Raw genomic sequence first — 26,262 nt, forward strand, 5'->3', positions numbered from 1 at the left:
AAAGCCCCAACAGAGTGGAGTAACATCCTTATTAAGTTTCCTAAAGTAGAGTCATCTGATCTCTTCAGTCCTGCACAAGCTTCTTCAGCATCTTTCTTCTTTGCTAGTGATAAGCTCAACATTCTGGATAGATAGAGCGGCCAAAAATTTTTCTTGTTGTCATTTAGGACTTTAGGTCTTTGTATAGCACCTGTGTTATCATTCTTTCAGTTCTTCTTTGTCAACTAGCCTGTAGAAATACTGCTGGAGTGCACTATTTTAGAATCACAGAGTTACACAGAAGGCTCCTCACTGGGCTTTCCCATAAATCACTAGAAATTTGAATGAACTGATGCTGTAGTTAGAGCGCCAGGCTCATGAATGTGTTTGAGTTTGAGGACATGGTTGAAGCTGTCCTGTTTTCAACTTTGAATTGAGTTAACCCATTCTGAATGCCAAAGTACCAGGGTGATGCTCTCTTTGGCCATGCTTGTTATGAGTTGGTTGAAGGCCTTCAAAAGAGAAAGCAGGCATTTGCCATCATGGAGGGTTAGACTGTACTCCCAGCTTCCTCCTCTTTAGCTAGATCTACTCAACATCCCAGGGAGAAGATTCTAATCTTGTAGAATAAAGAAAGAAAGGTGAGGAGGATTCCCAAATATAAGATGGTGTATCCTTCCTAGCTCAGCCCACAAACTCACCTAAGATAATGACTTTACAGGAGTCACACTCAGATTTTTTTACTGCCCTGCAGGACTGCTTCTAGAAAGTGTGCTACATGATATAGAAATCCATGGTGATAGGCATTTGCATAGTTAAAGCTGTATAGCCCATGTACTACATTGTGTGTGTGTGTGTGTGTGTGTGTGTGTGTGTGTATGTTTGCACCTAATGAGTGCCAGCATAGGCTTCAGCTTTCTTGCTACCTTGAGTTGGATTAACCAGAAAATTGGAAGATGAATAAATAAGGGATTTTCTTATTCTGAAGGCGATGTAATCTAGTCCATTACCAAACTGAAGCAAGACAAATCAGTCTTATACTTTCCTTCTCGTTGCACTTTGAGAATTGCAGGTGCTTGGTACAGTTTGCAACTAGCTTGTAGATTTTATTGGTGCCTAAAGCTGTTGATGGTGAATGTATTTTCAGGGTATTTTACTTCTGTGGGCTTATGTATTTTTCGAATTTATAAATAATATTTAGCTTTTGTGTTCTCTCTTACAGACAGTAAGTGAGGGACTGATTAGGAAATATCTTGCATTCAAGACTGCATGCTATATAAACCTTTTTTTCCCATAAAGATAGGAAGGATAGACCAAATAATGTGCCATGGAATTTCACTTTATTATTATGGAATATCTTATTGTATTTAACTGTATATAAAATAAAGACGTTTAACTAACCATTCTAAATTTAATTAGATTGTATAATCATTTTACCTTCTTGCTGTTGTTTCTCAAATTGTTTTTAAAACATACTGTCTATGTGTCAACAAAAATATTTAGTTGGAGTGGACTGCACTAAAAACAATTGTTAATCAGTCTAGAATTTCCTTCACTCGGTGTACTGTGCTGAGGTAACAGCCTGGCTGAAGGTAGTTCTTAACCAGGGAGTAGTCTGTTTATTTATGGTACCATTTCCATAATTCCATGGTAGTTCCCTTGACTGCATATTGCTGTGTTAAAGAAAGTGCTGTTTTTCCAGGAGAACAGTTTGAATCATGTGTACTTAAAATCCATTTAATTTGGGAAGTCTGTTGTCTGCATCATTCTCATTAGAACCGTGATTTAGTTAGTCTTTGATCTTTAATTTTTCATTCATTAGGAATGCTTGTATGTGATGCTTATGCCTTAGACTTAATTTTTATATTATCAGGAACATTAGTCATTACTAATTTCTGTCATTATTCATTACTGTTTTTCTCTCTGTTTTATCTTGCTTAATGAGTGGCTGGAAGAGTTTCTGTTATAACTGTTTAAACAACATAACACTTTCCATTGTGCTGCATTAACCAGTTAAGCAGCAGTTTTTGTAAGCTGTTTCTCATTTTGGTGATGTATTTTCCTTTGGAGTTGGGAGAATGATGCAGAAATATGTAGTGATGATGCAAAAGCAGCCAAGTATTCATACTTTGTTTTCAGTCAGGAAACATACCTGCATTTTCATTAGTTAGTATATGTATATTGCTTTAGTGAATTAAAAAAAGTTAATAAAATATATATTGTTTTTAGTAAACTGAAAATTTAATATTTGTGTTACTACTTTGATATAGGTCAATGTCTGCAGATTATCACCCAGTAGTTTATCTATACATTACATCAAAACTGGAGAAAATTCAAGGCTGCAGATGTGTCATTATAGAAACCATTCCCAGTAATATCTCAATAAAGATGAGAGATCTAGTAATCTGTTTCTGTACCTGTTTAACTAGTTTCGGGTTGTGGGACACTAAAATCTGTAAGGAAAGCAGCACATGCCAAGACAAGAACTAACCCCACATGAGATTGCTAGTCTGTTGCATGGCAAACACACCCACAAACCCACATGAACACCTCAGGCCTGTTTAGTACTGCTTAAGCCATTGCTCCCTGTAATTTGTTTTTCACTATCAGTGCATGATTTTTTTAGCTTGTATATTAAACAACATAACATTTTCCTGTTGGGCTGCATTAATCATTTAAGCAGCAATGGGCTTGTCCAACTGGCATGAATTACCTAAGAAAAAGGAAGCATAAAATTAAATGTCCATGATGACACCTCAGTCAGATTAAATAAGAAACTTTGATAAGTATGTAACGATTAAAGCAGGTATATGTTTCTAGACTTCTACAGACCATATTGTATGTGGGTGGTTGCTTGTGTCTAAGAATGAAGTGTTTGGTATGAGAAACTTTCCACCAAACAATGCCTCTAGAATCAGCCATATTTGAATATGGTAATCTGGAGGTTTTGGGAATGTATGTTTTACAGAGTGCTTTGCAGTTAACATTCACATTTCCTTCCTAAAAATGAAGTACTACTACCTAAATGTACTTCACTCTTTTCTGTTATGCTGTGTTTACTAAATTATAGAACTCAAAGAGCGTGATACTTGGTATACTAAGAAACTTGAGGTAAGGTGAGCACCATTCTCAAGTGATTTTTTCTTGAGCCTGAGTGAGGTGGTGATATGTTGCTTTTTATAACACGATCACTGTATTCCTCCCTATCATTTCTCATTAATCCTGCACAAATTTCTTCAGCAGATAGATTCATTTGTTTTTTCATCAGCTGTATTGCAAATAAAATTACCAAACATGAATAACCTGTCTACTGAGACTGTGTTTACAAAAATTCTATATCATCATATTACTGTTTGTCCTTCCAGTCAGTTTTTGTCTCTGCACAGTGCTCAACTCCAGCCTCTGTATTTTGCAATGCTGGCTGGCCCTTATAGTAAACTGTCTTTCAGCTTTTCCTGGTTAGGGGTCGCCACAGCAAAACTCCGGTCCGCTAATGATTGGCAATGAATCTTTACGGTGTTAAGTTGCCAGCCCGGCTCCCAACCTTCAAGGAAGGCACACCCACACACGCACGCACCTACCTGCATGTTTTTAAATTAATTTGACCATGGGGTGGACATGCAGACTCCACACAGAAGGCGCTCCAGCCGAGAATCGAACCGAAGAACCTCTTGCTCTGAGGCGACAACGCTAACTGCTGCACAACCGAGGCCTTCCCTGGCTGGCACTTATAGTATGCTCTGCTAAATGCCTTACAGAAGGTTGGTTGCGTAGCATCTGCAGAATGATCTTTGAACTATTCCAGCTGTCCATTCATGCAGACAATGTTTTAGATTATTTAACTGCCTTTCGTGTGATGTAGTTTATGCGATAGGTTGTAGTTGTACTGAAATTAAATGGTATATTGGGCAGACCAAAAGGGCTATTAAAGTAAGGATTATGGAACATTTGAAGGATATTCATAATGGGAACATGAGAAGTCCAGTTGCTGAACATTTTATTAATGTGCATGGGGGCAATGTATCTAATTTCTTCTTTTCTGATGTCCTTCAAGGATGCAACTGCAGTCCTGACAATATGGGTTGTCCTGCCTCAGGCAGCCCTTGGATTCCAAAGTCTGGGTCTGGCGTCGGCTGATGTCGCCCTTTCCTCGATGTCCTGGGGTATAAAGCAGAAGCAGTTGACCAGCTCCTGTGTTTTCAGCTACTGAAGTCTTCAAAAAGCTAAGTACCCGTTCCTTTTCTTGCCTCAGCCGATGTCAGATAAAAGTGAAAAAGTTAATAATTGTTTAACTTGTGGGAAACAAATACCTCATAAGGATTTCCACTTTGCCTAGGCCCAGAACACAACGTCTCGGCCTGTGCAGCTTGTGCCTCTTTCAATCACAGGATTATTTTGGGGAAGATTTCTGTTATATCATGCTTCCGACAGCACATTTACCTAAAAAGCGGAAGGATAAGGACCGACATCGTGTCTCGGTCTCTTCTGAGCTGGTTTAGACCGATGACACCGCTCGAGGCCAGCTCGGTGCCAGTTTCTGTGCTCCAGGATATTTCTGACACCATTTCTGTGGATAAGATTACTCCAGCACGTGGGGCTGCCAGGCCTCCAGTGTCTATGTCCATTAAGGCCTACACACATGCTAAGGCTGCCAAACAGGCTAAGTCTCTTCCTCCAAGATCTGTTTCTCTGGGATCCACTTCTGGTTCTCAAATTTTAAGTTTAGCTGAGGACCTTATTTCTTTGATTAGGGGTTCACAGCCTCATCCAGATAGAGGCTCTCAGCCGCCTGCTGACAAGAGGCCTAGGGTTGAGCAGGTAGACTCCCAGTCCTCCGATGAGGTCTCAGGTGATTCTGCACATTCAGACTACCAGGAGGAGGCCTGAGGATTCTGATGCGGAGGAATCTATTCCCTCTGCTTCTCCTCCTGAGGAGTTTTCCTTTTCATTCCATGAGGGAACACTTCAAATGGCAAGGCCAAGAATACTCAGATTCTAGGAAAAGGTTAAGGGAATTTTTAAAGCTACCTCAGCATAGACCCTTAGCTATTCCTCCAGTTCTAAATGTTTTAGATGATGTGTACTTAGAATCTAGTGTTACCCTTGACTCACTCCCCCCTGCTCCTGTCAAGCCAGACAGGTACTACAGGGTCCCGGACACACATCAATTTCTGTACAAGGGCCATACTGCTGACCCCGAAACTATTTCTCAGGGGCCTAAAGGGGTTTCCTCCAATACTGCTAAGAACCCACTCCCTTCGGAAAGAGATTCTAGGGCCTTAGAAGAAAGTATATACATCTTCCACCCTTTCTATGCGAGCATTAAATTGTCAATTTCATATGATTCAGTATCAGGAATACATGTTGGATAACTTGCAAAAGAAACTGGCTTCCCCTGAACCATTAGATAGAAAGGGGTTGCAGGAATTGGTTCATACTACTAAGCAGGTTAGCAGCCATTTCCTTCAGTGTGGATATGATGCGTTGGAAGCTTCATGTAGAGCAGCAATGACAGGTGCGGTCACATGCTTGGTTAAAGGAACAAACATTGCCAGACCATGTGAAAATTAAGGTTTTGGACACACCACTGGGTTTTAAAGAAAATAGAGGAAAAGGCAAAATCAGTGCAAACAGTCAAAGATTTCCTCCAGGTACAGCCTCCAAGATTCAGCAGGAATTGGCCTTCTAAACATTGGTCCTTTCCAGATGTGGTATCTTTGTTCTCAAAAAATTGGCACAATATTACAAAGGACAAATGGATACTGGAGATAATAGACAAAGGATACAGATTCCATTTAAATCACACTCAAACAAATAACAAACCTACTTCAAATAAGGTTCCTTCTGCAGAACAAGGACATTTTATTCAAGACTGTTCCTTGTTCCAAGAAACCAATGGAGACCCATTCTGGACTTGTCCACACTAAATACTTACCTTATTGTGCCAAAATTCAAAATGCTGACTTAACTCTGGACCTCAAGGAGGCATACCTGCATGTCCCAATCAGACAAAGTTGCAGAAGATACCTCAGATTTCTTGCAGGCTTATCAATTCTCAGCATTGCCGACAGCCAACATTGCCTTGTTAAAAAACTTGGACTATGTCATTCACCTACTGCAGGCCTTGGGATACAGTGTCAATATTCAGAAATCAAGTCTCGTACCATCCTACAATGGTACCTAAAAGTCTATCATTCCATGCCTAAAAGGAATTTCTGTGGTGGGCTCAAGCAAGCCAGAAAACAAAGGTCTGCCTTTCAGCAAACCTCATACAAGTCAAACCATAACAACAGGCCTCAGACCATGGATTGCATTCTAGGACAATGGACACAAAGAAATGCTGGCAGTGATACATGCAATCAAGTTCATGCAGACAATACCACAGTTATGTGGTACATAAACAAGCAAGGAGGTACCCATTCCTACCCTCTTTGCAGACTGGCAATGAATCTCTGGGATATTTCCTACAATTGAAAATAGAGCTACAATCACTTCAATCACCATTTGAAAAAAGCATGGAAGGTCTCTAACACTACTTCTGACACAGCACAATTACAGGACACTGACAGCTTGGAAGATTCCATGACTATTACTCAGGATACACTTTCCTATCATCCTGGACTTTCACTAGAAAAACATACTCAGCAAATGGAAGAGATTTCTTATCTGGAACAGACCCATCAGTGATGAGCATTCCACAGATCCTGGAATACTTGGCTGAGTTTCTAGAAGTATAAAGAACATCAACCTGGGACCTCAACTTCATGCTGGAAAAATTAACTCTTCCAGCATCTTCAGAGTTGCAATTTCTGTCTTGGAAGACAGCCTTCCTTCTGGCAACCTCAGCAAGAATTTCTCATTTTCACCAGGACAGAGTTTCTTTGAGAACCAATCAATCCAGGGTGTCCCTGAATCAAGCTATTCACAGTTGGACAGAACAAAGTCTTTCAGAAAATCTGACCAGCTTTTTGTAGCTTTGTAATTTCAAACAGACAATTTCTAAATGGATTGGCCAGCTGACATCAGGCCACATTCGCTACAGCCACCTCCACAGCCTTTTAGAGGAGTGGCAACAAAGGACATTTTAGAAGCTGCTACATGGAGCTCTGTGCATACATTAACCTGCCTTTATACTCCAGATTCAACCCATATGTCAGGACTGCAGTTGCATCCTTGAAGGACATAGTACAGTTTTATACTTACCATAAATGTAGATGTCCGATGGGTATGCAACTGCGGGTTTCCACCCTCATTTTAGCTACCTGGGGTAATCTTTTATGGTGTATTTGTTTTTGTTGTACTTGTCTCTATTTTCAATTTAGCCTTCCTTAGAGCAACTGGCATCTGGGGCAAGAAACACTGAAGAAGATGTGATGTTTTATACCCCAAGCTCTGACACATCACCCAGACTTTGGAATCAGGGCTGCCTGAGGCAGGACAACCCATATGTCAGGACTGCAGTTGCATACCTATCGGACATCTACATTTATGGTAGGTACAAAAATGCAAAACCAAGTTCTTGTTCAACTCACGAAGATGACGTCCGTTTCTATAGGACTTCAGCAGATAAAACAGACTTAAAAACTTTTGACTTTTATACATAAAATTACAATCAATTAACCCATGAAACAACTTCCTTTTATTTCAAATGGACCAGTCGATTCCCTTTCTTATCTCATTAATATTAATTCTTGAAAGGATTACCATATAGGTAAATTCATACGTATTCCATACTTTAAAATTTTCATATGTATAATTTAACATTATATTAAACAATCATTGGGAAAGTTCATTCATTGAAAAAAAGTATATGTTGTACATACATTAAAATTCATAATATTTTAGTCATGGTATAAATTCAAAAATTTTAATATTTATTAAATATTTATTAATTATTAATATAAATATATTTATATTTGTATTTATATTTGTTAGATGGAATAATGGTGGTTTTAAATTTGATATTTAATTAGGTTATAAGATAGTTAAGTTAAGGAAAATAAAGGTCTATATTAAGGGGTAATTTAGATTTTCGACACTAGAGGGAGCAATTGTATTATGAATTTTAATGTATGCCGCATTTTGCACATAGTTCTCTTCATTATATACATAAGCACATATACTTTTTTTCAATGAATGAACTTTCCCAATGATTGTTTAATATAATGTTAAATTATACATATGAAAATCAAATATTCAGTTTGTTATTTTAAAGTATGGAATACGTATGAATTTACCTATATGGTAATCCTTTCAAGAATTAATATTAATGAGATAGGAAGTTGTTTCATGGGTTAATTGATTGTAATTTTATGTATTATCTGGTTATCATTTGAAAAAGCCACACTATCTTGGTTTAGGTACAAAACTGTACTTTCTTGCTTAACCTCTATTTCTTAAAGGGAGGTGACATAGTGAAGAAACTTTTGGAATTAGAGAGTAAATTCATTTTCAATTACAGAACACTATCACCTATGGGTCTCAATTTGAAAGTTAATGTAATATATTAGATAAGTCCATATACTACTGTTTTTCTTGATCTTTTGAAAGTTATTTAAATATTTTAAAAGTACCTTGTTAGTATTGTAAATAGCAGCTGTGGTTAATGAAATAAAGTTGGTATAGGTTATTAATGCATTTATTGATTCTGTTATTTAACAACTGCTTTAAAATCTTTTTTGCACGTTTAATGCAGGAATGTCAGTTTAAATGAAGTTAATTATGTTTAACTGAATTTGGTTAATTAATTGATAGGATTTTAAAATGCTTTAAAAAATGGCTATGGTTATTGCACTGTATCCGTTGAAGGCGAAAAGCCGAGGTACCAGAGTTATGAAGTAAAGCTTATTTCAGCTTTTTCTGCTCTTACTTGGTGTGTTTTTTTTTGGACTTTTGTTTTTTTTCCTATGATGTCGTTGGAAGAGATGCTGTGCCGGGTGTTTTCAAAACCCCAGCAGAAGTTAATATGCTACATTTTGCTGAATATATCAAGGAAAGTGAAGCTAAGCTGGTGAACATGGATTTATGGTGTTTGTTGGGTGAGCCTGATTATAATGTGTAGTTCATTCAGCTGTAGTGGCTGATGATCAAGGAAATGAACTTGTTTTTTGACAGTAAGCTTTTGGAGAAATATTTGAGTTTGAATGTGACTCCTAGAGGACTCAGGATTGACAAATTGCCAGCGTATGAATTTTTGGATGAGGAACAAGATCTTTTACAGGAATGGAGACAGGTTTCTCTTGACTGTACTTTAGGGTGGCTTCGTATTCTTATCAAGAGAAACCAATGTAGCAGTGAAAAATTGCAACAACAGATCACGGAGTTGCAAGGCATGCTAAGTGGAATGGTTTTGAATAATGTTTTTTCTTAAATGCTTGACATTAAGGGTAAACTTGAAGAGATTGAACGAGCGGTAATGGAGCATAAAAAGAACAAATTACTCCGTGATCTGAATGATTTCTGTAGCGGTTCCATATATGGTTGGCAGCGGTCACAGCGTAGTGGGAGGTCTAGAGTTAAGAAGTTTGCTTCTAACTCTAGGAAGATACCTGACTCTTCCGAGGCGGCGTTGGACACTGTTTCATCTAAAAAAAGTGTGTCTTTTGAGAATATTGAAGTGGAATCTATCTCTGATTCCTCCCATGTAACTGGGACTGCTGCTAGTTCATCAAATGTGGTGTCACAACAGGGAAAGGCCAAGTGGAAATGGCAGACAGGGAAGAAGGACCTTTAAGAGAGAATGGAACTGTTGAACGGTTAATACTTTCATTTCAGACAAATGTAACAGATTGTATACCTGTGGACTTTTTACATTTTCAACATGTAAGTGTTCATAATAATTCTGAAAATGAACTTAATGCCATTAATTTGTCTAATTTGATGTTGAATGATGTTGCTTATGCACTGCTTTCCAAAGGCGCAAAATTTGTGCCTGTTAAAATACCTACGCTTGCAGAGTTGTTATTAGATATTAAAAAATTTTGGAAGAAATTATATTTGATGGTGTTCTATGATAATAAGAAAAATATTATTGTAGAGGATGTAAATGTCAATTATATTGTGAATAATGTGGAAGAAGATGATGCATTGTTAAATACTTCCATTTATGAGTATCCTTCTGAATGTGATTCCCCGGATGTGTACACTGAAGGATTTGGCACTGGTTATGGTAAATTGTTTGTCCCTGATTTGCCAACAGTTAATAGGTTTATACCATTCAAAATATCACCAGCTATAGTTCTGTTTGAGCACATTTTGATGAAAAAAGTTGAATATGAATATGTAAAATTTATTAAAAATGTTGAACAGTATAACATCTCTAAAAATGAATGGGAAATGTTAAATATGTTAAGAAGTCAACTGTCAGAATTTGTGTTTAAACAGGCAGATAAGGGTGGAAACTGGGTGATCATGTCAAAAGAAAAATATAATAAGATGGTTTATGAACTCTTGTTAGTGCAGGAAGATTATCTGAAACTGGATTCTAATCCTTTACATGACTTCAATGAGTGGTTGCTTGAGATTGTGGAACGTGGGGAAAAGGTTGTTTTTTTTTTTTTTTAAATAGGAACAATGCTAATAAATTGTACATTGAAAAACCTTGTGACCCCTCCTTTTATGTGCTACTTAAACTGCATAAGAGTTTGTTGAAACCCCCATTGAAGACATTTTTGAATAAGATTCCTGCACATGTGAAAAATACTGAAGAGCTGTTTGAGGTGGTTAAGCAAATTTCATGGCATGATGAATTTTATTGGGTGGTAGTAGATGTAAATTCTTTATATAAAAACATGCAGTTGAAGTGGGGTTGGAAGCTGTTTGGGACATTATGGGTGAGGGCCCAAAAACTGCATTTGTGGTGAAGTTGTTGGAATTCTGTTTGACGCACAATTATTTCAGGTTTGAAAATGACATCTTTCTCCAGATTAAGGGAATGACAATGGGAGCATCATATGCTCCGACTCATGCTATTCTCTATGTGGATTTTTTGAAAAGAAATTTATTTACAATGCAAGATTCTTTAAAGAACATGTGGTGCTTTTTAGGAGATACATTGATGATTTCATTTTTTTGTGTAGAGGTAACCCACGGGAGTTTGAATTATTTGTTCTGACTTGAATTCTAATGAGCACAACTTGAAATTTTCCATGGTAATTGGGGAATCTGAAATTGTATTTTTGAATGTGGAGTTTTATGTGAATTTAAATAAAAAGATTCAGTGTAGGCCACATAAGAAAGAGACTGCTGTTAATAACTTTTTACATGCAGCAAGTATGCATCCCCCTCATTTATTGAATTATTTGCCTATGAGTGAATTTAAACATATTGCTCTAAATATTCCGGAAGAGAGTTGTAAGATGGAATTTCATTTGGGAACTAAGAAAAAGTTGAGTGTTAGAGGTTATAGTGAAAAGGTTTTGAAACATGCTTTGGATGTAGTTGTAAAAGATAAGCAGGTTAGAAATGATTCGAAAATAAGGGGTAATTGTAAGCATGCGTTAGGTGATGGTGAGGGTAGAGACCTCTTCTTTGTGTTTAAATTGTCTGGTTTCTGTGAGAGAAAGAGAAAAATCATTTTGGACTCTTGGCACCTTGTATGTGAGGATGTGAATGTAGATAAATTATTTCCCAAAGTTGTTGGATTTTCCTATGGGCGTTATGCTAATTTGAAGGAACTTTTAGGTATGGGGTGCTTTAGGGTTTAACAGTAACTCACTGGTATGTTTGCTTGTGGACATTGTAAAGTGTGTGCTTATGTTAAAGATATTTCAGGGAATTATATTAATAGTAAGAAATTTGTGTGTAAGAGGAAATTTAACTGCCTTTCGTGTGGTGTAGTTTATGCACTAGGTTGTAGTTGTACTGAAATTAAATGGTATATTGGGCAGACCAAAAGGGCTATTAAAGTAAGGATTATGGAACATTTGAAGAATATTCATAATGGGAACATGAGAAGTCCAGTTGCTGAACATTTTATTAATGTGCATGGGTGCAATGTATCTAATTTCTTCTTTTCTGTTCTTGCTCAGCCTCTATGTTTTAAAGGGGGTGACATAGTGAGGAAACTTTTGGAATTGGAGAGTAAATTCATTTTCAATTACAGAACACTATCACCTATGGGTCTCAGTTTGGAAGTTAATGTAATATATTAGATAAGTCCATATGCTACTGTTTTTCTTGATCTTTTGAAAGGTATTTAAATATTTTAAAAGTACCTTGTTGGTATTCTAAATAGTAGCTGTGGTTAATGAAATAAAGTTAGTATAGGTTATTATTGCATTTATTGATTCTGTTATTTAACAACTGCTTTAAAATCTTGTTTGCACGTTTAATGTGGGAATGTCACTTTAAATGAAATTAATCATGTTTAACTGAATTTGGTTAATTGATTAAGAGTTTTGAAATGCTTTAAAAAAATGGCTCTGTTTATTGCACTGTATCAGTTGAAGGTGCAAAGCTGAGGTACCAGAGTTATGAAGTAAAGCTTATTTCAGCTTTTTCTGCTCATTCTTTGTGTGTGTGTTTTTTTTTTTTTACTTTTGTTTGGTTTTGTTTCTATAATGTTTTAGATTAGTCTGTTTTAACCCACCAGATCTAGATCAGTCATGACTTCTATCCATTGATATTTTTAACTTCAGTAACATCCCGAGCTCTTCTATCTGTATCATCTTCACTAAGTTATCACTATCTTCACTAAGTTATCAGCTAATGATCTTAAGCTAATTAATTGCACAAGTTTTTCCTCAAAACAATTCTATAAAGGAAATGAATGCTGGGCACATTTTGCCTATCTGTACCATAATCTGTTTGTGAGGAAACATGTTCATAGGTTCATAGTTGTGTACTAGGCTAATGACCCTAAGGGCCTTTTTAAGCCTTGCCATGCATCCCAAATCTCTGACAAGTTCTGCTACCCTTGATAAGTGTAAGCAGGGGCTTGGGAGATGAAACATTTACAAGCTGCCTGTGTCCATTAGAGACATAGGTGTCAAACCTGAGATGAATTTCCTCTTCACCATCCAGTTGTCCAAGTTATACTTGAATTGGGTTAAAGAGGAACTCTGCTTTACATGGATAGGGAGCCTATTCCAGAGATGAGGTAGTCTCTGGGATACATACATGTCTCTCCAGCAGGTCCTATTTATATCAACAGGCAAGGTTTAAGTCCTTAGAACCGGTTATTCTTGTGCAGTTTGTTTTGTGGATATGCAAGAGGTCCATCAGAGTGAGGTCTGACAATGGCTTGTATGCCAGGCATAAATCTGTCCTCAACAGCCTGTAGGAGACAGAACTCAGAGATAGGGCCTTGAGGCTGTATGAATAAGACATGTTATTTACACCCTTTATTCTTTTAGTGAGAAACCTCTGTGGAAGTTCAGTTGTTGGATGTGCCTGGTTAGGTATATACCAAAGGAGGTACTGTACTCAATGATAGGTCTCATGAATGCTGTATACAGTGGACAATGACCTCCTTGGATCCAGATGCATTAGTTTTGTTTATAAGTTACACAAGATAGAATAATTTCCTCACTACTGTAGACACATGATGGTCAAAAGCTAGATTACTGTGTATGTGTCCCCCCAAGTCCCTGACTACTGGGTCAGCTCTTAGGGGTGTGTTGTCATATGGTAGTTACCAGGGATGAATGACTTTCCGAAGGATGCTATTATGCATTTCTTGTCATTTAGTTTTAGTCCATGACTCTGACACCAGTTATTTTTCTGTGTCAGTCCTTCCTGGGGAACATTCGTGTTGGTGGGGAATTCTATCACTGCTCCTAATTTGCGATCATCTGCAAATTTAGTTAGCCAGAGGCCCTTAACTTTGGCCTTGGGTTTGGAGAAGTAAAAATATGACAAAAAGGAGCAGTCCCAGGACTGATCCCTGAAGGAGTCTGCTTGTTTCTGGCCTCTTTGTAGAGGTGGACTTGATAATTCTAACTGCCTGACTGTCTGTGAGCCAGTTGGCTATCCACTTATGACACAAGGGTTTATACCTAACCTCTTGGGTTTGTCAACAATGCCCAAGTGTAGTATTGTCCTAGATACCTTGGCCAGGTCAAGGTAAGCAGTGTGAACCACTTTGCCCTCATTCATTGCTTTGGTGACCTTCTCAAAGAATTGTATCAGGTTGAGTAGGTATGACCTATCCTTGATGAAACCAGATTGAGTTGGGTCCAGTGTCTGGAGGTTTCCTATGCCATTAGTGATCATTTCCATGACAATTTTTCCATGGCTTTGCATATGAGAGTAGTAAGACTTACATGTCTGTAGTTTTCAGGGTCTGTAGATGGCCTACGTTTGGCAGAATAATGATTGTTGCTGTTCTCCATTCATGAGGCACAAAGCCTGTTTGGTGGTTACAGTTAAAGAGTAATTCCAGATGACCTGATAGGCCATGTATCATGCTATTTAGAAAACATCCTGGCATATTATTTGGGCCCAGTGATGCAGTGTTCCTGGACTGAAATGAAATGGCATTGAGGACCTGTTCCCTAGTGATAGTAGGGGGGAGTTATATTTGATCGTATTTCCTGACAGGATGTTGAAAGGGAGAGAGGTGAGAGAGATGAATTTGTCAGCCAGTAGGTTTGCTATATCTTCTGGCTCAGTATAGCTGGCTGCATTAAGCAAGCTCTGCACACAATTCTGTATCACCTTTGAGGTTGTGGACATAGCTAAAGATTGCCTTGTGGTTCTTCCTGGCCTGGGAGGCCACATTTAGCTCAAATTTGGCTTTGGTAGACATTGTTTGTCCTCAGAGGTGTTTGTTTAGTTTGATGAGAGTGCTTTAATCCTGCAGGGTGCTGCACCTCCTCATTTTTGCCATGATCTTCTTCCTTCTGTTTTATATCCTGTTGATGATGTGATTCCACCAGGTGGCTTATTTTTTGAGTTAGTTCTGTACTTCCTGGTGGGTACAACTGCCTCTATGCAGCTATTAGCATGATTGTATAGGGTTTCTTTGAACACTTCCACTTAGGCAGCAGTGTTCTCAGGGTTTGTAGGGGCTAGACATTTTGCCAGGTTATCACTTAATAGCAGGAAGATAGCTTTAGAGTAGGTCCTGAACATTCCATGGTTAGCTGGGTTTCCAGGTTTTATTTTTACTTTAAAGGAGACCATTTTGTGGTCTGCCCATACTGGAGAAGACATTACACTAGGGGGTGTGAAAAACTCTCCCATATTAATGAGGACCAGATCCAGTATGTTTGTACTCCTTGTTGGTCTGGAAAAGTAGAAAAACAAACCAAAAGACAAGTGGCAGGACAATGAATGCTCTTTATTAAAGCGCACTTTAGCGCTTTTGTCAATGGTATAAATTTCTTCTTCAAAATACTTTAGTATTTAGAATAGTTTTTCTACTTTTCCTGGTTTGGAGTGTACTCCTTGTTGGCCTATTTACAGTCTGGTCCAGGGAGTTTGCGTTTACTAGCTCCCGGAATCTCTGTCTCCACATTTCCTGTCATATATGATTCCCAGTTAATAGTGAGGTAATTAAATCACCCATGAATATGGGATTGGGTTGGATGGTGAGGGTTTCTAATAAGTTTAAATACATGATATGAGTTTTCTGGGTCATAGAGGGGGGACCTATAGCTTGCAATGAAGGGGTACAGGATTTTGCCTATGGTGATTTGAATGTGGAGAAGCTCAAGTGCATTGACCTGTTTGACCAGTCTTGAGGTATACTTATTTTTGATGTAAATTGAGACACCTCCACCTTTAGTCCCTGCCTGTGTAGTAGCTGATCTAAATGTGTGAAAGACATTATAGCCTAGCACTGCTAGTGTGCTATCTCCAGCGTTAAACCATGTGTCAGTGACCATGTAGATGTCAGCATTCTTTAGAGTGAGGAGAGCTTCTAGGGAGTTGAGCTTCTTGTTTAGACTCCTAGCATTGAGCATTAACACCTTTAGATTTTCTTGGGTTTGATTTCCTATGTCAAAAGTACTTTCATTTTAGCATTGCATTAAAAAGGCACTGGGGAGAAGACAATGTTTTAGCTAATATTTGAAAGCCTAGAGGGAAGAGATGCAGACCATCCCTGGCAAAGCAGCATGGCCTGTTGACCGTCTCCTTCCATGCTGACAAATATTGCTCCCCCTTAGAATGACACCAGAAACTAAGCCAATTATTAAATAAGTTCATTGGAAATTACTACGCTAATGGCTTAAGAGCTGTTATAAGCCTAGCCAGTATAACCCGCTTTTACCCACTATATGGCCCCTAGAGGCAAGAGGACAGCATGGATTTGTGGCTATGCCTTGAGTATCTTACAGATTACCCCTGCTCATTAGGGACATAGGCACTACCCTAGGTCTGAATTTGTGATTCCCCACCCATTGATCCAAACTGCATTTGAAGAATGCCAGGGAAGGGCTTTGTTTATCTGAACAGAAAACCTGTTCCAAGGAAGGGACATTCTCTGAGACACATCTGTCTGTCCAGCATGATTTGTTTGAGTTGCTGACTAAGTTTAGACCCCTAGATTCAGTGACTCTCATGTTGTTTGACTTGTAAATGTGTAGCAACTCCATCAGGGCTGGATTTGTGTGCGTCTTGTAGGTCAAATGTAGGTCACCCCCTTAATAGTCATTAAGAGAGAGAGTAAAGGAATACAGCTTTTAGTCTGTATGCGTAGGACATGTTGTTTACACCCTGTATTTTCTTTGTGAGGAACCTCTGTGCTCACTCCAGCTGCTGTAAGTGTTTAGTCAAGTACATGCCAAATGGTGCATTGTACTCAATTATTGGTCTAATGAGGGCTGAGTACAGCAGAAGTATAATTTCTTTGACTCTAGATGCCATACATTTACTTTTAATGTGTGCCATATAGAAGGACTTCCTCACCACTGTGGACACCTGGTAGTCAAAGTTCAGTTTACTATCTGTCCGTGTACCTAGATCTCTCACCTCTGAGTTTTCTCTTAGGGATGTGCAGTTGATGTTGTAATCTACAGGGGTATTTGACTTCCCAAAGGGTATGATGATGCATTTTTTTGCTTTTAGTTTTAGGCCATGGTTCTAGAACCAGTCATTTGTTTGATCTAGACCCCCCTGAAGAATATCTGCATTGTTGGGGGATTCATTGATTGCCCCCAGTTTGCACTTATTGGCAAACTTTGTCATCCACATTAGCCTTGACTTTAGAGAAATATATTCTGAACAGAAGTGGTCCCAGCATTGAGCTCTGCGGCACACTACTAGTAACTGGCCTCTTGCTGAATCTGGATTCACCCACTTAAACCATGTGTCACTGTCTATGAGCCAGTTGTCTATTCATCTGGTGATATAGGGATTTTTGCCCAGTTTTGTAAGTTTATTTATAATAGCTGAGTGGGGAATTGTGTCAAATGCCGTGGCCAGGTCGAGGTAGGTGGTATGTATTGCTTTACCCTCATCCATGGGCTTAGTGACTTTCTCAAAGAAATCCACCAGATTCAGTAGACATGCCCCTCACTTGACAAAGCCAAATTGGGTCTTGTCCAGTGTGTGGAAGTTTCGTATGTCATTATTTATCAGATCCATGATTATTCTTTCCATGGCCTTATATATAAGACTAGTCAAACTTATGGGTCTGTAATTTCGCAGGTCAGTATATGGAAACCCTTTATGCAGAGGGATGACCGTTGTTGTTCTCAACTCTATAGGGCAAAGCCAGTCCAGAGGCTGTTGTTAAATAGAGATCCTAATAGGTCTGATGAACCCTGATTTAAACTGTTTGAGGCAACCTGGTATATCATCAGGCCCCATTGAAGCCATGTTTTTAGCTTTAGAGAGCACAGTAGCAACCTGTTCTTTGGTGATAATTGGCAGTGGAGTGGTGGAGGGTATTTCTTGGAGTAAAACTGGGGGTAATAGGGAGGTGAAATTTGAGATGAATTTTCTGCCAGCAGATTTGCTGTATCTTCTGGCTGAGTGTAGGTGATGCCACCTACAACTAATTCCACACATTGCTGGGTGTTGCCCTTAAGATTGTGGGCATAACTGAAAAATGGTTTATGGTTATCCTTAGCTTTCAGAGACTTGACTTGTTCCCTGATTCTATTGTTTAGATTAATGTGGGGCTTTTTACTCTGTTGTGCACATTCCCTCTTATTTCTCAATAGGATTTTCTTTCTTTTGTTGTACAACTTATTGATACCAGGGGTCCACCAGGGTGGCTTGGTTTTGCGGTTTGACCTAGGTTTATTTTGGTCTAGTACCCCTGTTTCTATGCAGTTGTTTTTAAGGTCATACAGGGCTTTTGTTTATGCCTCTGGATAAGTTTCTATATTTTCTGGATTTGGGGGATTTTGGAAACTAGCTATGCAGTCCCTTATTAGGGGGTAATGTGCCTTAGAGAAGTTCTTAAAGTTTTTGGGGTTACATTGTGGGACTAGTTTTACCTTCGTTTCAAAGGAGACTGCTTTAAGATCTGATCTTACCAGTGACAACATCACACATCACACCGGGGGGGGGGGGGTGCTACACTCTCCCATATTTGTTAGTGCCACATGTAAGATATTTGTCCTTCAGTGGGAGCGCAGACTAACTACTCCAGGGCATTTGAATTTGCAACATCAAGAAAATTTTGGACCTGCATGTTAGGGGTAGTGTATGCCTCCCAATTAATGGAGGGGTAGTTAAAATCACCCATGAGTGTGGTATTGGGCTGGATGGTGAGTGATTCTAGTAACTTTAGGTATGATGTATGAGTTTCTTGGTGTATGGTGGGGGACCTGTAGCTTGCAAGAATATGGTAATGGATTTTTTCCATGGTTAGTTGGACATGGAGTAGATCAAGCATGTCATATTGTTTGACTAGCCTTGAGGTGTGCTTATCCTTTATGTAGATAGATACACCTAAACCTTTTGCTCTTATATGTTAAATGGGTGGTCGGAGTGTATGAAAAGTGTTATAGCCACGCACTGCCGGAGTGTTTTCCGTGGCTTTAAACCATGTGTCAGTAACTGCAGAGACGTCTGCATTCTCCAGGTTGATAAGAGCTTTCAGGGAGTGCAGTTTCTTGTTGAGACTCCCATCTTTGAGCAGTAACACCTTTAGATTGCCCTGAGTAACTTGTGTTAAGTTGGGAGGTTTGACTGTTTGGCAGTGCCTAAAAAAAGGCATTATAGAGGTGGATGATATTTTGGCTAATATCCAAAAGCCTAGAGGTGAAAGGTGAAGACCATCCCTGGCAAAGCAGCGTGGCCTGACAACCATGTCCTCCCAGTCTGACAAGTATTGGATCCCTTTGGAATGACACCATTATCTAAGTCAATTGTTAAAGTCGATCATTTTCTGCTAGTATTTGTGGCATTATACTTTGAGATGGTAGAATGTTGCTAAGTGCGAGGCTTCTACCTAGGGTTGCCACCTTTTCAAATGCCCAAAGTGGGACAATTGTGGTGCAAACATCAGATTTTGCAGGCCAAAACATACCCCTGGCCACAGTGGTCAGTACAAAGGACAGAACTTCATTTTTCTACCTAAATAAAAGCTCATTCTTGTAGCATATTGGTTGCTTATTCTGTTTTTTATAACATTTAGGTGTTTCAGATGCAGAATTACTGTTTTATGCAACTATTACATAAAATATAGGAAATAATTTTGCTCTAAAATATCAGGACATTTGCCATTTTTACAATTTTTTTGCAGGACACAACTGCCCAAAGAGGGACTGTCCCTCTCAAAGTGGGACAGGTGGTAACCCTACTTCTACCTGCCTGTGATACATGTTCTGAGGGCTCAGTCATGTCTCTCTTCATATAGTCCAAGGAGGTATGTCTCAGGTCATTCACTCCCACATGGACTATGACTGAGTACACATGCTACACCTATTACACACACTTAAAGTCAGTCAGTCATCTTGGCCTTAAAGACAATCATCTTTTGTTTGTATGGTGACGTCATCCTTGGAGAAGGTAAAATGTTGTTCAGTGCTAGACTCATACCAGCCTGTGACACATATTCTGAGAACTCCATGATGTCTGTCTTTGTATAGTCTAGGAAAGTATATCTCAGGACATTTACACCAACATGGAGTATCCAGTTTGCATCTCTGGGGACAGTGCTTGTCACTGCAAACTAATTGTTCTCTGTGCAACTAGGTACTGGTGAAATTTGAACTGTGCTTTTACAGGAAAAATGTCACTCAAGGTGTCTGTGTCTATACAGGGCACAGTGAAACACTTGATGAGAAACGATTAAGTAGACCCTGAAATTTAAGGATAAAGTATTTAGACAGATGTTCTGATGTTAAAAACAAATCAAGTAGTACTTACTGAAAACAAAGACTTAGCTTGCTAAGAATGATAAAAATGGGGGAGTCATGTGAATGGCTACTGCTAGTGCTGGTCTCTCCGCAGCTTCACTCTGCTGGGATACAATGCTCCATTGCTTCTTCTCTCACCAGAAGTAAAACATTAGCACCAATCCCAAGATGAGAAGCAGGCCACAGGCAATTTGGTGATCCATGGTCTTGTCCCAGATGATGCAAGGGTCTGCAGTCTTGTTGTAGCTTTTTCCTGGTAGATGCCTTGAATAGCAACCAGACCATTGAAGAACGTCAGGCACAGACATTCACTGCCAAACTAGAAGCAGTCAGGAATCAATGCACTCTGCCCCTTCTCTCACCAGGAAGAGAATATAAAAACAAATTCCAAGCTGTCGCCTATGAAGCAGTTATTAGACTTTCCAATGATCAGTTGTCTCCAGAAAATATTGTCCCTGTGCTTCATCTCTCACCAGGAGAAAACAGAAGCACTAATCCTAAGGTGACTACTGAGAGGTAGAATGTGGGCTGTCCAATAAGTGGTGGTCTTGTAAAAGATGTTTCAGATTTTAAAGATAAGATGGAAAATGATGGTTAATATCTTAAGCACTGCAGTGTGCACTAAGCAGTTAGATATTTATTTAGTTTAGTTTACATTTGTTGACCGGGATAGTCCGTCTGGGTGTGATTCCATTTTCAGTGGAGGCCTGTGGGGAAAAGCTCCAATAAAACAAGAACAGCATTGACAGGTACAGTGTCGGTTTTACAAAGAATTTAACAGAAATATCTAGAGACAATAAAGAAAGTACAGTATACAATAGGCACTTCAGTGAAATGGAGAAAGTTATTACAGTATAGTAAAGTCATATATATATATATATATATATATATATATATATATATATATATATATATATATATATATATATATATATATATATATATAAAATCACCCTAATGGTAATGGACATCAGCTGGGTATAACAGCCCTGTGTTTCTTATGCTTAGTCAAACACTCTGCTTGTGCTGTGCTGATGAGGTCATAACAAGGCCGAAATATACATATCCACAGCTAGTGGGGTTTGGCTTTATTGGTCTGAAGTTGTCCATTGAAACAACTTAAAAAGAAACAAGTCACGGGCATTAAGAATTGCCATATAGCTGAAACACCTGATGTTCATAAGGGTCATTTGCATATATCCCATGTGCCTCTGATACAAGAGGTTTGAGAGGTCACTCAGTGGAAGTTCTAGCTTGGCTGGAGTTTTCATTTAGTTTTTGATGTATAACACTGTGGAAAGCTAAATACACATTGTTTTCTGCTCCCATATTCTGATCTCTGTTACACTCAAACAAAAAGAAAATTAAGAAAATAAAAAACAACTTACCTTATTACTCCTTTATTGTGAGACGCCCAACTTCAGATTTAGTATGAGACTACATTTCTGACTGTCCAGCAGCTGACACAATGATTAATCAACTGTGCAAGATTTCACATAAAGTTATAAGACACATCGTGTTGACCAAATGTTTAGCAACAAAAAGTTTCCTATTTTATGTGGTGTGTATGTTTATTGAACTTTTAAGTTAGGATTTCTCTGCTGGATGCCACTTCCTCTGTTTTGAGGAGGGAAAAAAGTCAGTGGTGTTGGGCTGTTTGAGTGCTTAGTTTTTTTTTTTTTTAATTAGTGAACACAGTAGGAAGCAAATTTAAATGTATTAGCAACTGTGGTGACTGGTCGTTTTACACACTGGTAATTTGGTTTTATCTCTGGTGAATGCTGGGCCAGTTTTACTTTTGCTATTGGGTGAACATTTGCATAATTTAGAACTATATCTGCACTTTTCATCACTGAAGAGTTTCTGTATGGCACTGGTAGTATTTATTGGAACAAAACATTCCAGTATGGAAGCATTCGTTAGATTAGAGCAGTGGTGGGGAGGTTATAGTAGGGGGCCGTTCTTTCTGCATGCTGACATTTTTTTTTTGCATTTGTCTGTGTTTTTAAGGGGACAAAACATATTCTGCATTTAGAATTAGATTAAAATCTGTATTTTGTTGAATTTTTGTTTAACAACCTATATTGTTTTCTACAGCAATGAAAGAAGACTCTCAAAAATCTGGCCTGTTTGCTCTTTGCACTCTAGATGGTAAGTATTTTTTAGTTTTTTTTTTCTCACTGAGGCTTGTTAAAATAAGAAAAGCACTGACAAACTATAAGAAATGTATTTGACAGATTTAATGCATTTAATACTGAATAGACATATATTCTATCAGACCAAAGATCTCTACTTAAAAACTGTGTGCAGATAATGCTCCAACACTGAAAAAATCTGGAGATCCTGTGTTTGTTTTTCAGAGCTGTAGTCATGTTGCAAGTATGGCATTTTGTCTGACTGTTGTATGAAAGCAGAGAATAAAGATGCCCCTCCCCTCATTGGTGATGGTGTGTGTTTGTGTGTGTGTGTGTGTGTGTGTCTCTGTGTGTTGTTGAATTGACACCTCATCTTGGACTAATTTCTCTGCCTTTTACCAACTGAATGTCCGCACAGACCCATTTGATTTTTCCTGGATTAAGGGAATAATTGGAGAGTGAAACAATGGATAATTATAATTTCTTGCATTCTGTATCCCTTATATTGCTTGCTCTAGGATGTTGTAAAAGAATTATACAGCAAATCTCACCCAGAGAAGTCTTATTTTGTATCTTCTTAAACCGTGTTGAAACACCTATCACTTTCTATGAATAGCTCTAACTAATGATATCATAATACATAATGGGGAACAGGAAATTCATCCCTAGTTTGGCACCGTTGCTTCTAATGTACACAAGCAGCAGGTACATTTTTCATCTCCCAAATCCCTGCTTGCACTTATCAAGTGTACCAGAACTTGTCAGAGATTTAAGATGCATGGCTAGTCTTAAAAGGTCCACGTAGTCATTAGCTTAGTACAGACATATGAACCCATGAAGCTTAGTAAAAGGTTTGCTCAGTTTAACTTCATTATTCTTTCATCAGTTATAAGGGCGACATGCCACTGTCTTTCTATAGCTTTATTATTTTGTTCCATGTATCAAAAGACTTATCTTATAAGTAAGTCTTCACCACATAGACACAGGGCGCTGCGTTAGTTTCCGACCTTGGGATATTGCCTAGGCTTAAAATGGCCATTCAGGGCAGTTAGCCTGGTATTCACCTCTAGGTACCTGGCAGTCCTTGCGTGCTATTTTAAACCTAGACAAATTCCCTTTTTGTGCTCAAATTGATATGTACCTTATGGTTTTTAGAGATTATTTTTTTTTTCATTTAGAATCTATAATTTTGCCTTTATAGTTTTGTGTACATTTATTTTCATTGGGTTGTTTTGACTTTGGTGGTATAGTGTGGGTGATTCCTAAACCACAGTACTTGTATTTGTTTCTCTCACAGTGTAACCATTTTGTGTCATTTCATTAAATCTTATTTAATGATTCTTCTTAAGTGGCATGGAATTCGCCGTTTTGGCTGTGGTATTGATTTCAAATTATAATCAGTATGAGACTTTACTTTCAAATAAGCCATTATAATCTTCCAGTCTGGTTTCTATTCTTTTGTCATTGTCTGCCTCAGCTGTGTAGAATATTTGTGTAATTCTAAGTTTATTCGTTAGATAGTTTAGAAAGGATAAGGCTTTTTTTCATCCAAAACCTAGAAATGTTATGTAGTCCAATCTCACCTTCATTCTTACCCCTGGGTTTGGAGCCGAACCTCAGCTCCGATTCGGCCATACTCTAGCTCGAAGTCTTCAATTGGCTCGTGGCTAAGAGGTATTCCATCATGCAACAGCCCCATTCTCCAGATCTTGTTTGCTGCTCGTTACGCTCAGACATGGTCTCGCTTTTGGCCGTGGCTAAGTATACTTTTTTCTAAAATGTTTGGATATTGTTGATCTAAAAAAGCTATTTTCATAGCTACTGTGTGTGTGTCTCTCTAGGCTGGTTGTGTGGCCTTTTTCGTTGGCCGTTTTTTGGTATCCCGTCCACTCCCTTTCTTCCCATGGGCTAGGCCCATTTCAGTTAGAGGACCTAGTCCTCCCCATTGCTTTCCGTGTGGTCTCTTTGAGTTGTGCTTCTGTTATTTGCAACTTATTTGGTGTCTTTGTCATTTGATAGTGGTGTTATCCTGCCTTTGTTTTTCCCCAGGTTAGGCCCATTTAAATTAGAGGACCTAGTCCTCCCTGTAGTTTTTGTTCCTGTCGGTTACTAGGCTGTTTTATTTAGAAGCTCTAGTTTTCCGTGTGGGGCTCAGTTAGGTTTTTTGTGTGTACGTGTGGTTTTGCAGCTTGGGTGTGTGTGTGTGTATACTCCTTATACAGCATGTCTAAGGAACACAAGCCTTCGGGCTTTAAGAAGTGTATTGAATGCAACAATAAAATGTCTTTGACTGATGGACACTCTGTGTGCGTGTATTGCTTGGGGGCTATTCACCTCCAAGAGTCCTGCTTGTTTTGTCATTCCTTCAGCCCCGCGTGCTACAGGAGAGGAAGAACAAGCTCATCCTGAAAGGACTGCTTAAACACTCCTTTGAGGAAGACTTGGCTAAGTCTTCCAGTACCATATCCTCTTCAGCTAAAAAGGACAAAAAGACTGCTGAGAAGCGCTCTCCGTCTGTTTCCTTGGAGCAGCCAGAGAAAGTTGTTAGAACAGCTTCTCCTTCTTTGGCTCCATTGGCTTCAGTGCCGACAGAAGATGGTGTTTTGACTAAGCCTGTATCGGCTCCCAGCCTTTCGGAGCTGGTCACGGATATTTTGGTTCGGAGATGGTCTCCATTTGTTTGACTGGGTTCTCCTTCACGTCAGTCTTCCTCTGTAGGGAGATCCAAATCTCCAACTATATCTTCCAGGTCCTAGAGGTCCCTTTCTGATGAGGATGTTGATAGAGTCGTGAAGAAACTGCTTCAGTCATCGGTGCTGGCCAAATTGATTTCGGCTTCGACCCAGTCGGCTCCGGAGACTATGGCCCCCTTATCTTTTGTTGTTCCTCCTCTGAGCCTTTCTCGGCCTTCGGAGCCAGAGTTGTTGGTTCCATCATGTGCCGTTAGGCCGGGTCCAGTAGCTTCGCCTGGCCTCTCTGTTCCAATTTCCGCTCCGGCCCTGTCGGACCCGAGGGGGAGGGCTCGGATCGATCTTCATCAGTTCCAAGCCTTCCTCTCGGTGCTTTGGCTTGGGTGAGCTTGGACCCGACATCTGCTTCAGTCCTCAGCTCTGAGAGCTACTACCATATCCTCTACGGTTAGTCGACCTTCGGAGCCGGGGGAATCAGCCTTCAAGGTTATGAGGAGCGTGCTGGCCAGGTCATCAGCTGCATCATACGGAACCAACACTCTTCCCCCTCCGGCACCGGTGTCAGTTTCAGATCACCGTCTATCCATGGACAGCGGAGACCCAAGGCCTCAGGATACCTCCATGAGTGGTCCCCAACTTTCTGACGTTTCCCCAGAGTTTTTGCCTGAAGAGCCCGCCAGAAAGAGATTGTGTAAGAGGAAACACGTCGACTCTCCGGGTGAGTCTCTCACGTCGGACACCGACCTCGAGGAGTCAGAGGGGTCCCCTAAGTCATCTTCTGAAGATATCTCATTTTCAGATATCTTGGAGATCTTGAAGCAGAGAGGCAGCTAGCCCTCCAAATCCCCTTCTGATGAGGAGTCGGTGTTCCTGAAGGCTTTCAGGTCTCAACCTTCTGCCTCTTGGGTGTCTCCCCCTTTCGATGAGCTACTAGATCTCGTCTGTCGAAAGGTGTGGGAAACTCCTGACACTGTGGAACCAGTCCCTAGGAGACCCAATACATTTTTGTCCACTCCCACAGACAAGGAATATCTGATGAAAGACGTTCCAGTAGATGCCATGGTGGTGGCAGCAGCCACTAAGAAGGAACTTGCTGAAACTTCGTCTACCGTCCATCCGCCTAACAAGGAGTCCCAGGCCATGGACAGGTATGGGAAGTGTGTGTTTACCTCAACGGCCTTTACTCTGCGGTCGCTG

The 26,262-nt window shown here is 39.4% G+C and overlaps 1 protein-coding gene across 1 annotated transcript in view; it reads left to right on the top strand.

Moving 5' to 3' along the window:
- ITFG2 (integrin alpha FG-GAP repeat containing 2) overlaps nucleotides 1-26,262 on the top strand; it is a 989,737-nt gene that overhangs the window by 709,592 nt on the left and 253,883 nt on the right. The window contains exon 8 of the mRNA XM_044087619.1: nucleotides 22,338-22,391. Within this exon, the coding sequence (XP_043943554.1) occupies nucleotides 22,338-22,391 (54 nt within the window). The remainder of the gene's footprint in view (nucleotides 1-22,337; nucleotides 22,392-26,262) is intronic.

Source organism: Protopterus annectens, chromosome 11.part0 (assembly GCF_019279795.1).
Source record: "Protopterus annectens isolate FY-2018-M chromosome 11.part0, PAN1.0, whole genome shotgun sequence".
NCBI classification, from domain to species: Eukaryota; Metazoa; Chordata; order Ceratodontiformes; family Protopteridae; genus Protopterus; species Protopterus annectens.